At 42.4% G+C, this 13,217-nt stretch overlaps 1 protein-coding gene across 1 annotated transcript in view; it reads right to left on the reverse strand.

The window, feature by feature from the left end:
- Positions 1-1,869: 1,869 nt before the first annotated feature.
- ATG7 (autophagy related 7) overlaps positions 1,870-13,217 on the reverse strand; it is a 297,775-nt gene continuing 286,427 nt past the window's right edge. The window contains exon 19 of the mRNA XM_040406900.1: positions 1,870-5,963. Within this exon, the coding sequence (XP_040262834.1) occupies positions 5,931-5,963 (33 nt within the window). The 3' untranslated portion in view covers positions 1,870-5,930. The remainder of the gene's footprint in view (positions 5,964-13,217) is intronic.

Raw genomic sequence — 13,217 nt, forward strand, 5'->3', positions numbered from 1 at the left:
CAGCTGATCATCAGAGGTCCAGCAGCAGACTCCAGAATACCATGAAACTCTTAGGCCCCTTTTCACACGGGCGATTTTTTCACGCGGGTGCAATGCGTGACGTGAACGCATTGCACCCGCACTAAATCCTGACCCATTCATTTCAATGCAGCTGTGTACATGAGATATGTTTTTCACGCATCACTTGTGCGTTGCATGAAAATCACAGCATGTTCTATATTATGCGTTTTTCACGCAACGCAGGCCCCATAGAAGTGAATAGGGCTGCGTGAAAATCGCATTGCATCTGCAAGCAAGTGCGGATGCAATGCGATTTTCACAGATGGTTGCTAAGGAGATGATGTTAATAAATAGGGATGAGCCCCGGGACCCCATTAAAGTCCATTTTCTTTATTATTTTCCATTAGAACATGGTTCCATTATAACATAGTTATAATAGAAAATAGTAGCATTCTTTAATACAGAATGCTAAGTAAAATGTCTATTGAGGGTTAAAAAATAATTTAAAAAAATACTCACCTCATACACTTGATTACGCAGCCGTTATCGTCTTCTTTCTTCTTCTTGCAGGACCTGCAAAAGGACCTGCGCTGATGTCATCGCGCTCACCACGTGGTGAGCGCGATGACGTCAGCGCAGGTCCTTTTGCAGGTCCTGCAAGAAGAAAGACGATAACGGCTGCGTAATCAAGTGTATGAGGTGAGTTATTTTTTTTATTATTTTTTTAACCCTCAATGGACATTTTACTTAGCATTCTTTAATACAGAATGCTATTATTTTCCATTATAACCATGTTATAATGGAAAATAATAAAATCTACAGAACACAGAACCCAAACTCGAACTTCAGTGAAGAAGTCCGGGTTCCGGTCTGGGTACCAACTTTCAGTTTTTTTATCACGTGCGTGCAAAACGCATTAAAAGGCTTTGCACTCGTGTGGAAAAAACTGAATAACGCAACGCAATCGCAGAAAAATTCCCTGAACCCGCCCGCAATGCATCTGGACTGAATCCGGCACGCTCGTCTGCAATGGGCCTTAGGCCTCTGTCACACGAGCGTGATGGATTGGCTCTGGATGCGTTCAGTGAAACTCGCATTATTTTGCAAGCAAGTTCAGTCAGTTTGGTCTGTGATTGCGTTTAGTTGTTCAGTTTTTTTCACGCGGGTGCAATGCGTTTTGATTCGTTTTTCATGCGCGTGATAAAAAACTGAAGGTTTACAAACAACATCTCTTAGCAACCATCAGTGAAAAATGCATTGCGTCCACACTTGCTTCCGGATGCAATGCATTTTTTTTACTGAAGCCCCATTCACTTCTATGGGGCCAGGGCTGCGTGAAAAACGCAGAATACAGAACATGCTGCGTTTTTTATGCAACGCAGAACTGATGTGTGAAAAAAAACGCTCATGTACACAAACCCATTGAAATGAATGGGTCAGGATTCAGTGCGGGTGCTATGTGTTCACATCACGCATTGCACCCGTGCGGAAAACTCGCTCATGTAATAGGGGCCTTAAAGTGTAACTGTCAGTCTTTTTTTTATTTTTGTAATGTGTAGGGGCAGTGATAATGACAATTTTTTGTACTATACTTTAATTACTGAAATCGTACATTTCCATTAGAAAAATAGCTGTAAAGTGGCCAATTTTGAGCCTTAGCAACGCTCCTCTGTCTTCTGTTTACATAACAGTGGAGACTTGCTACACTGACTGTTATGTAAACAGAAGACAGAGGAGCGTTGCTAAGGCTCAAAATGGGCCACTTTACAGCTATTTTTCTAATACAAATGTTCGATTTCAGTAATTAAAAGTATATTACAAAAATGGTCATTATCACTGCCCCTACACATTACAAAAAAAATTAAAAAAATTGTTACACTTTAAAACAAAGAGGCTGTCTAAACTGGACAACCTTTTTTACATTAACCTTTGTGATAGAACAAGTGCACAGTTCAAGTTTTGTGTGTCTGGAGCCTGGGACCAGAAAGTGATGAGCAGGGACTGGAGTAGCGCTGGAATGGCAGCGGTGGGAGATCGATGTGTGGAGTAATGATTATTTGCGGTCGTTAACCCATTGCATCCTCTTTTTTTTTTTACAAGCGAAAACGATTACCCTGGAAAACTCCTTTGAAGCCTAACTCCATTCCAAATCTGAGAATGTATTCACGATACCCCTTACTGATTGCTTCCCATGCACTCACAGAGGTCCTGGATGCTGAGATATGGGCTGCTGTTTGGCAAGGTCCTCACACTGGAAAGCTGATGATCGTTACATGTATTTTATTTCCCTAACATGGAAAGGAAATTCATATATCAGCACCCCGGACTCCGGCATTAATCATATCTACATAGATATTTCTTCCTAACTTCTCACCTTATTGCTGTCAGTGGCACTATTCTGAATTTTGGACTCGTCAGTAACGGTGACTATATAAAGCCCGGTGTATCATGTCTATGGCTAGATTATGCTGGTATCTTGCCCCCCCGTGTTCCTCTTCCCCGCAGTGAAAAGGAGTTTGAATGGTGTAGCAGTCCAGCTTGTGCCATGCTGATCCATTCAATGTCTAAAGGGTCGATGGAAACATTTATCACTGATGAGGACTGTGGGAAAACCCCTTTAAAGGGAATTTGTCAGCTCCGAAATTCCCCCCAAACTAGAGTAAGCGGTGCATAGTGTAAGTGATGCTGAGTCCGATTAGGTAATTTTTATCGTTATACTCACTTGTGTTCCCACAAACCAGCAAAATGCACTGCGAGGACTCCTGCGCTCACACACATAATGGAGAGGACTCAAAGTGGAGTCCTCCCAATGTATTTTACTGCTGGTTTGTGGAAGCACGGCGTCAGAACACAAGCGAGTATGAAGACAAAAATTACATGACTGGACTCAGCATTGCTTACACCAGGGATGCCCAACCTGTGGCCCTCCAGCTGTTGTAAAACTACAACTCCCAGCATGCCTGGACAGCCTACAGCTATCAGCCTACAGCAGGGCATGATGGGAGTTGTAGTTTTAGAACAGCTGGAGGGCCACAGGTTGAACATCCTTGGCTTACACTATACACCACTTAGACTATTTAGGGGGTGTTTTGGGGCTGACATATTCCCTCGAAAAGACAACACATTCTTAATAATGTAAAATGATCACATTGTAATAATCCAAGTTCAGTGGATGGGTGTGCATCGATCACCACTATATCTTGATCATGAACTGGTCTAGAATTGCAGAGCTTTTAGGCTGTGGCCACACAGTCAGGTTTCCTGATGCAGTTTTGGAAGCCAATAAATTAAACTAACAGGAACAGTAGTATCTATCCTTCTCTACTTTTATGATTCACTCCCAATATTCAAATCTGAATCAGAAAACCTGAACATATGGCTGTACCTTTAGGCCTAGTTCACACTTCAGTGATTTGGTCAGTGATTTCTATCAGTGATTGTAAGCCAAAACCAATCTTCCTCATCTCTGTGTAGGCTCCACTTCTGGTTTTGGCTCGCGATCACTGATGGCCCATAGGCACACACCCACCCCAACCATAAAGACGCTGTTACATGCAATATTACAAGATCTGGTCATATGTTATGCATTAAAGCCAATAGCACCCAACTGACGCAACTGACTTGTAATGGTTGGGTTCCATCAAGGTTTGTGTTGTCTTGAGGGGTGGGGGGGAAATAGCTCTGCATTTAGGCCTTTTCTTTCAATAAAATCTAAAGTTCCAAACGCAGCCTTCGATACAAAAATTAACACAGACTAAGGCAAAAGGGGCCATAGGAAACTAAGAAAAACAAAAAGCCCAACATACATCTGGTGTAATCACAGTGTCATTATTATTTTTTTGCTGCTTAATAACACGTTAACTTGTTGGCCACAGACATAGTTATTAAGATAAATGATCCAATATTTTAAAGGTTTTAAAGTAACTAAGTAGATCATAGATTAAATGAATTATATAGACTTCATTTTCTACTGAAAATAACTACGGTAATAGGGTTAATGTCCTTTAAAGGAAAGTAAAGAAGTTACCTGTAACTAAATCTTATGGGCTGGCCATACACATTAGATGTATCGTTTGAACCCACCAGCCTTAGGATAGGCCACATCTACAGGGTGGGCCATTTATATGGATACACCTTAATAAAATGGGAATGGTTGGTGATATTAACTGTGTGTGACCAGATTATCCCATGGATTGCTCATCCATTTGAAGTCCGGATAACCCAAAATAGACTGCTTACACTGACCATCAATGATCAATACAAGCAAATCTCGAGTGTAAGTTTACGTGTGGAACAATGTTTTTTGTAAAAACAATCAGAGAATATCTTCTCTGTAATTGCTTTACAAACAACAACAAAAATGGGACCATACCTAAGGGTTTTTATTGTTGAAATTTAAACACAGATTTTCATATGATCAAATAATTACCGTCTATGTCTATGGCCAAGAAACCATCAAATAAGACCTTTGATGTAACAAGAGAGTTCAACATTTTCAATTAAACTGCTAAATAGCTGCACTGCAGAATATCATTTAACAATATTACTGCTCACTCTGTGAATTTAAACTATAGCACTTACATATGTAAACATAATGTATTATATTGTAACGCACCTCTGCCCATTACTGTTCATCAGTGATATATGACCATTCATGGGTGATATATGGCTGTTTTATCATTCATAAAAAGCTTTGTAATATGTTCTAGGATATGACTGATATGCTGGGATCAGGGTATTGCATATTACTAGCATAGGGTTGCTTTGTATGTATACTTTGTTTCCTATGGTTTTTTATATATTTTTATACATATATATTGATTTTTTTTAAATTTGTAAATATATATTTACATGGAGAAAAAGAAGCAAAAAGGTTTGATCTCATTAAAGGGGTTGTCCAGCATCGAGTTTCCAAAAACACACTTGTCCATGGACTGTGTCTGGTACTGCAGCTCAGCCCATTCAGGCTTGGACTGGCCCACAGGGGTACAGGTGAATCCCCCGGTGGGCCCCTGCGCAAGGTGGGCCCCTTGTCTTCCACCCCCTGCGCAAGTGGCACATGACACAGTAGACTTACTGCACTACATATAGATCGGTAGTGTACAGCACCTCAACCAGCTTATGTTGATATAAAAAAAACTGGGTAGACTACTTAGGAAATTACCCAGTTTATTATTATAGACACATTATTATAGAGATGACTTATAGGTACAAAGGCAGGACAGCCAGTGCCCTCCTTTCCCAGGGACCGGTGTTCTCAAAGTTGCTTCAAGGACCCCATAATTAACCATCTTCTAGCGTCTTGCTGCTGTCTGCTGCTGTGTGAGGAGGTAATATTTGGATGTATCCGTATGGTGGGCCCCCAAAATAAATTTTACTAGTGTGCCCTAGACAGCCCAGTCTGACACTGGCCCCATTTACTTGAATGCTGCAACACAAGACACGGTCAATACACAAGCTGGACTATTCCTGAAAAAAGCAATTTTTGGAGAACTCATTTAAATATGGAATCTGGAGTTACCGTAAAAGTAGATCTGATCTGTTATAACATGTAAAATAAATCAAATAGAAAATAACCACATTGTGATTTAAAAGGCGTATTTCAGGATTTTAATATTGATAGCCTATCCTCAGGATAGGCCATCAATATCTGACTGGCAGGGGTCTGACACCCTGTAGAGTAGGTCCGGCCTCAAAACTAAACAGCTACATCGACTGTGTAGAGGATGAAGCTGGTTACTGCAGCACTGCTATGCCATCAATATTAAAATCCTGGAATACTCATTTTAATAGTAAGAATAACCCGTTAACACAATGCCTCTTTAATAGAAAGACAAAATGAAATAGTTCCACTTATTAGCAGCCAGGAAACGAAAAGCTGGATGTTGATGATATTTATTGCACACAACAACCATGGGGAATCTTTTCCACTAGATCACTTCATCATCACTCATGTCCCAGATCTAAAAAGAGATCAGTAATAAGGAAGAATTAATAACATAACAATATAAAGCAAACATTTTATAAAGAGGCAAAAAGGTAGGACCACACAGTGCCCACCTGGGGTGGCCAATGGCTGCAAAATTTAACTGCAAATAAATTATAAGGGTGGTCCTACAGACAACATAAATTATTAATTGATGTAAGCACGGTAAAGTAATTAGTTGCTGCTCATGTTCTCTTAAAGGGTTTCCATGCATCAAGAAATTAATCACAAGGGTCAGTCTGCAAAACTCCCTATGACCACAAGAGAAAAGTGGCCACATCAAGTTTTACCAGACACAGTAACAGGAGGACCAGGGCCGGGATGGGGAGGGAGATGGAAAGGACCAGGGCCGGGATGGGGAGGGAGATGGAAAGGACCAGGGCACGGTTGGGGGGGGGGGGGGGGAGATGGAAAGGACCAGGGCACGGATGGGGAGGGAGATGGAAAGGACCAGGGCACGGATGGGGAGGGAGATGGAAAGGACCAGGGCACGGATGGGGAGGGAGATGGAAAGGACCAGGGCACGGATGGGGAGGGGGATGGAAAGGACCAGGGCACGGATGGGGAGGGGGATGGAAAGGACCAGGGCACGGATGGGGAGGGGGATGGAAAGGACCAGGGCACGGATGGGGAGGGAGATGGAAAGGACCAGGGCACGGATGGGGAGGGAGATGGAAAGGACCAGGGCACGGATGGGGAAGGAGATGGAAAGGACCAGGGCACGGATGGGGAGGGGGATGGAAAGGATCAGGGCACGGATGGGGAGGGGGATGGAAAGGACCAGGGCACGGATGGGGAGGGGGATGGAAAGGACCAGGGCACGGATGGGGAGGGAGATGGAAAGGACCAGGGCACGGATGGGGAGGGGGATGGAAAGGACCAGGGCACGGATGGGGAGGGAGATGGAAAGGACCAGGGCACGGATGGGGAGGGAGATGGAAAGGACCAGGGCACGGATGGGGAGGGAGATGGAAAGGACCAGGGCACGGATGGGGAGGGGGATGGAAAGGACCAGGGCCAGGATAAGGTGGAATTGACCAAGGCTGATATGGGGATGGAAAGTTCAATGTTGGCATGAGGATGGAGGGACCAGGATTGGGATAGGATGGGGAGCAGAAAGGCCAGGGCCACGATAGGGGAGGTAAAAACCAGGACTGGGACTGTGAAAGGAACACAGCTTGGAAGGAGAAGGAGCAGTTAGTTTGGGGAAGGAACAGATCCATTTCAGACACAGAATTTGGAACAGAGGTGGGGTGGAGATTATAGAACTATGCATTGTGGATGTCCTGTATATCACAATATACAAATAAATCACTTAGATTAGATTGATTCTTGGTTGGGAAATCTGGAGAACATGTTTTTTTTTTGTTTTTTTTTTATTGCAGTTCTTGTCCATGGATTGTGTCTGGTATTGTAACTCATTCTTATTTAAGTGAATGCAGCCAAAATACTAGACAGACACAGTCAATGGACAAAAGGTCCCTTTCTCTGGAAAACCCTTATTTCTAGTGCAAAAATTCATATACAATTATCTGCAATTCACTCATATACTTTTATTATCAGAAATGCTCCTGATCTAAGCAGAAGCTATGTGCAGTTAGTGAATAGCAGCCGGAGGAAATCACAATTCCTCATGGTTACCCTTGGAGCCTTTCGGCAAACTCTAGACTGTGGTGCAACACATGTCCTACAATAAAACAGTAAAAACCAGGCCTTCGTATGTCAAATATTTATGTTACCAAGGGCAATGTTTAATTTAGACGCCGGTTACATATACAATTAATGACAATATAGCTTTTGATGAGAAACAGCCACTTAAAAGTAGGATGCAAAAGAACATGGAGTGAACATTAAACTTCCAGACACATGTTCCTACCCATATTCCTATGTCTACACAACCTGTCCATATTAATAAGATCCACGCCCCAAAAGAGCACCAACCGGATCTCCTTCCTGGTCTACAGCCGTTAGTAAAAACAAACAAACGTCATTCTCTTTGTGTTCCATCTAAAAAGCAATTTGGGTATCCGGCAACAATCCATGATGAAGAGAACAATACACCCGCAGAGGCTGTTTGCTTTCCCAATTATTAAAAGGGAAGGATAGATTGTCCCGTAATTGACTCTACGAGACTTTGCCAAAGAAAACACAAGAAAATGTCAAGCTGGTCAGTTGGCTCGGAGACTTGACAAACACCTATTGTGTTACTGATAACAATTCCAAGTCATAGAACAAGGTGAATGAAACGGACGTTTACGCAACCAAGATCCCGACGTAAAGAAAAGGCTCCTGGTGAGGGGCAGGATATTAAAACAAAAGGACTACTGCACATAGAGCACCATTCATTCTTAGACATTTGATTATGGATTTAGGTGGGTATAAAACCAGTATGAGTAACCAGAGAACACCATCAGTGATGATCAGAGAGCTGATGGGGAATTCAATCAATCTTGGCGGGATCTGACGACAATCTAATTTAGTAGTTTCCTTATGGTACATTGGTAAATCAATGGAAGGCGGCTGATGGGCGGATTTTATGCTTGAGGATACCCTTATGGCTAATAAAACCTGTAGCTAAAGCAGAGTAGTTGTGACATACTTATGCATGAGGAAGGTATTGCTGTGGAGTAAGTGCGGCTGCTATCCCTATAATGGAGACACTGGGGCATCTAACAAAGAAGCATAGAAAAAAAAATTCAAGCAGCATTGTAAGCATGCCAAAAATACTGGATCGGCAAGCGGATTACCCCCCATAGAATTCGGTGGAGCTAATTTGCAGCTTTTCTGAGAGGAATCTGCCGCAATAATGAACATGCTGTGGAATTTATTATCGCCATCGCACTCAGCATATTGTACTCATTAATTTCTGGAACAGGGTATAAAAAATTATTCACATGCATTGGTGGTGGGACTGCCAGGATCTAGGTGCTAAAATCTTACAGCATTTTTTCAAGTTTGAACATGGCCACATGCAATGTAGAATAGATGGAAAATGAAGCAATCAGTGACAGGATATAATTACTGGACATTAAGCAGGTTTTATAATAGAACACATTTTAATTGGTTGCATCCAATCCTTTAAAGGGTTTGTCCATGATTTTTATATTGATGTCCTATCCTCGGGATAGGCGATCAATATCTTAATGGTAGGGGTCTGACACCCAGCACCCTTGTCGATCAGCTGTTCCCGAGTAACTCCGGCTGCAGACATAGACAGATCCATCCACTTTGTATTGGACACAGTTACAGCAGCACTGCTCTAGTTACAGCAGCACTGCTCCCACTGAACAGCGGCGCTGCAGTAACCAGTAACGTCCACGATGGACGGAGCTAACAGCTCCAGAGCTACTGCAGAACAGGTAACTGGCAGGGATGCGGGGTTAGATATTGATATTTATATAGAGGAATGGAAAATTAACAGTGTCAGACCAGAGACAACAGATCAAGGGATCCTAGGAGCTCAACTGCATGGGACCTAGGTAAGTAGGGATCTGCAGTAACCATGCACGACCACTACATAGTGGATGGAGCTGTGTAGTTCTGATGCCTGGTTCCTGATCGGCAGGATCAAACTGCAGTCGATCTGATATTGATGACTTCTCCTGAGGATAGGTCATCAAACCTTGGGTGGGAGAGGACAAAAGGAATAACAATGACCATTACATAAATCCCCCCCCGCCGCTGAATATCTGCTCTATGTAATGTTACATGCAGGTATATATATCTAACTACGCAACTGCATTTCTGTTACTCGTGTCAGCTTCATTGTCCTTTCTTCTGCCAGAGAGTTAATTGTAGACACTGCTGAAGTAATGAGCTATATAGGGATGTACAACTATCCCAGAGGGAGGTGTATACTGTACAGTGATTGCAGTGAAATCTGAGAATAAGGCTCAGTAATCAGCATCATGAAATGTCAGGGCTCAGACGTACGAACACGCATACAGCTTCAGGTATTAACCCTTTGGAGAAGACTTGCAGCCTACTTCATGTAACTGGTGCACACAGATGCACTGACTTCTGCTGCTGCCAGGGGACATGTGGCATTAATGACATATTGCTGGAGCGGACGAAGAGTGTCTGCTCCTAAATTTGGCTCATAGTGAAATTTGAGGAGTGTGACAATTATGGAAATAAAGGAGACATACAATTACACTCCAGACAAAACCGATCCTCATCTATTATTCCTCTATGGAAGCTAAGAGCTTTGGATTACTGTACTCACCACGTTAGTCAAATAAACCGTATTTACTACAGATAGGATCTTAAGACTGAAGTTTATACTGTGCAAACATCCTGGACTGGAGAAAACTCGGAGTAAGAGCCGCAGACTGGGTTACAAGAGTTCACCATCATCAGATGGGGAGGGTAATTCATTATATTGTTGTATGTACAATGGAGGTGTGTATACAAGTCATAGTGTTATTATAAACCAGGGGTCTCAAACATGTGGCCCCTGAGGCAATTATCTGAAGCCCGCATCTGCCGCGAGGCAAGATGAGCATGAGGCGAGATGAGGCGGCGGCTGGACTGCCTCTGGGGGGACAAAAGCTTACAGTGGGCCCCACCGATCAGCCACTAGACCTGAAGCCTATAAGGCTGTAGAACTCCATTACAGGGCATTATAATACAGGGGGCACTACAAGGGGGCATTATAATACAGGGGGAACTACAAGGGGGCATTTAATACAGGGGGCACTACAAGGGGGCATTATAATACAGGGGGAACTACAAGGGGGCATTATAATACAGGCGGCACTATGAGGTGGTTTATAATTGCACAGGGATAGTGCTAAAGGGAGGCACTGCGGGGGCATTATAAACACTGGGAGCATTACAAGGGGTCTTTATAAATACTGGGGCTACTACGGTGGGCATTATAACTACTGGAGCTAATTTTGCAATGTTTTTGAAATGAATGCAGCCATCAAATGGAATTTTTTTTCTACATGCAGCCCATATATCCAGCCGGGTTTTATACCCCTGTTATAAACTATCCTTCTCGTCATGAGTGAATATTCCTTAAGGCATGGGTTGTCAGACATTTCTGGCAAGAAAGCTACTTTTAGCTGAGCTATCAGCTACAGATGGCTCCCATAACATCATGTGTCAGCCATAGATGTCCCCATAACTGTGTGTTCCAGCTACACATGCCAACATAGCATTGTGCCACCAAAAAACAGATGCCAACAAAAAACTAAATACACTGCTACCACTATCAACAGATCAACCCATAAAAACATGCACCATGCCACGAAAACAGCATGCTCCAGCCTCAGACACTACCAAAATAGCATGAGCCAACCATAGATACCCGCACTATTCTGTATGCAGAAGTGGATATACATCAGCCTTGCTGCCAAGTGAATGACACCAAAACAGTGTGCTACAGCCAAAGCTGGTGCCAAAATAGATCATGTGCCTGCCGTGGATGTCTCCATATTAGCGTTGGGCAGACTTACTCAGCCTACTTTCACACTTTCATTTTTTCCTGATCCGGCAGGGATCAGCAAAAACGCTTCCGTTACCCATAATTCGATCATCTCCATCCGTTATAAACGGATCCGGATGTATCATCTTTAACATAGCCAAGACAGATCCGTCATGAACACCATGGAAAGTCAATAGGAGACGGATCCATTTTCTATTGTGTCTGAGAAAATGGATCCGTCTCTATTGACTTGCATTGTGGGTCATGCCGTATCCGTTTTGCTCCTCATCTCAGGACGGAAAGAAAACTGCAGCATGCTGCGGTTTGCTCTCTGGTATGGAAACGCAACCAAATGGAACGGAATGCATTTTGAAGCATTCCGTTCAGTTAGGTTTTTTCCCCATTGACAACGAATGGGGAAAAAACGTTTTTCTCCGTTATTGAGATCCTATGACAGATCTCAATACCTGAAAATGTAAACGCAAGTGTGAAAGTAGCCTAATATTGTCTAAGAATATGAATCACAGTCTTAACATTAGACAAATTTACTATAATGGTGCATGGAGCTTTACAAATTTGTAATGTAAATCCTGCGCCAGATTTACAGCGGAATTCAGCCTGTGCGGAAACAATTTGTCTGTAACAAAAAAGGTCTAAAGTAATCCTACGGTACCTATAAGTTAGCCTACTTTTAGTAAAATACCAAAAATGTGCCAACATTTTGGTGCATTTTTTTGGAACATGAAAGCACATTTTTGCCATGTCCCTTTCCTTTGAAGCGATGCCCCCTTGGCGAGTGTGGCGTAAAAAGCTTAGAAAAGTATGTAAAATAGTTGGTAAATGTGATGCAAAGCAGGCATGCCAGTTTTTGGCACATTGTCAAAGAAAATATGCCCCATGATGGTCTGGATGAAATGGGGAAGAAAGGGAAACTAAACCACTCAAAACAGTGGAGATGTCACCTGTGAGTCACTATACAGGTGCATCTCCATAAATCAGAATATCATCGAAAAGTTAATTTATTTTAGTAATTCAATTCAAAAAGTGAAACTATGAACCCGGACAACCCCTTTTTAATAGATATCAGTTTTGGATATCATCTTAGGTGACCATGAGTGATCCACAGCTTCAGTTCATCCCTGAATAGTGTGGCTGGGACCGAGTGACAGCTAAATTTTTTCGGTCAAATGCAGTTTACCTGATTACCTACATTATGAAAAGCAGTTTGTTTGCCCAGACCCTCAAGGAAATGACTTTCATGCATAAAAAGAAATCTAATCTCAGACCACCTAGGAAGAAGGTTTAATAAGTAAAATATAGGGACATGAACATGTGGAGTCACTGTGGGTAGAAATACATGGAGGCAAAAACAATAATAAAATACTAATAGGAGTTTATTATAAACCACCTAATATACCAGAGTTCACAGAAAATCTACTACTAAACGAGATAGAAGAGGCAGCAAATCATAATGAGGTCGTTATTATGGGGACTTCAACTACACAGATATAGACTGGGAAACTTAAACCTGTACCAGGAAACAGGTTCTTGGCAATAACCAAAGACAATTACCTTTCCCAACTGGTTCAGGACCCGACTAGTATAACCAATAGACCTGACAGAACAACAGATGTGCTGGTTGGGGGGCACCTGGGAAATAGTGACCATAAAGTAATAACCTTCCAATCATTATTCAAAAGAGTGTTTATTCAGGGAGGAACAAAAATACCAAACTTCAAAAAAGCTAAATTTAGCCAACTTAGCCAACTAAGATAAAAAATATCCCATTTTGTGGCTGTA

The sequence above is a fragment of the Bufo bufo genome, chromosome 9 (genome assembly GCF_905171765.1).
Source record: "Bufo bufo chromosome 9, aBufBuf1.1, whole genome shotgun sequence".
Classification (NCBI taxonomy): Eukaryota; Metazoa; Chordata; class Amphibia; order Anura; family Bufonidae; genus Bufo; species Bufo bufo.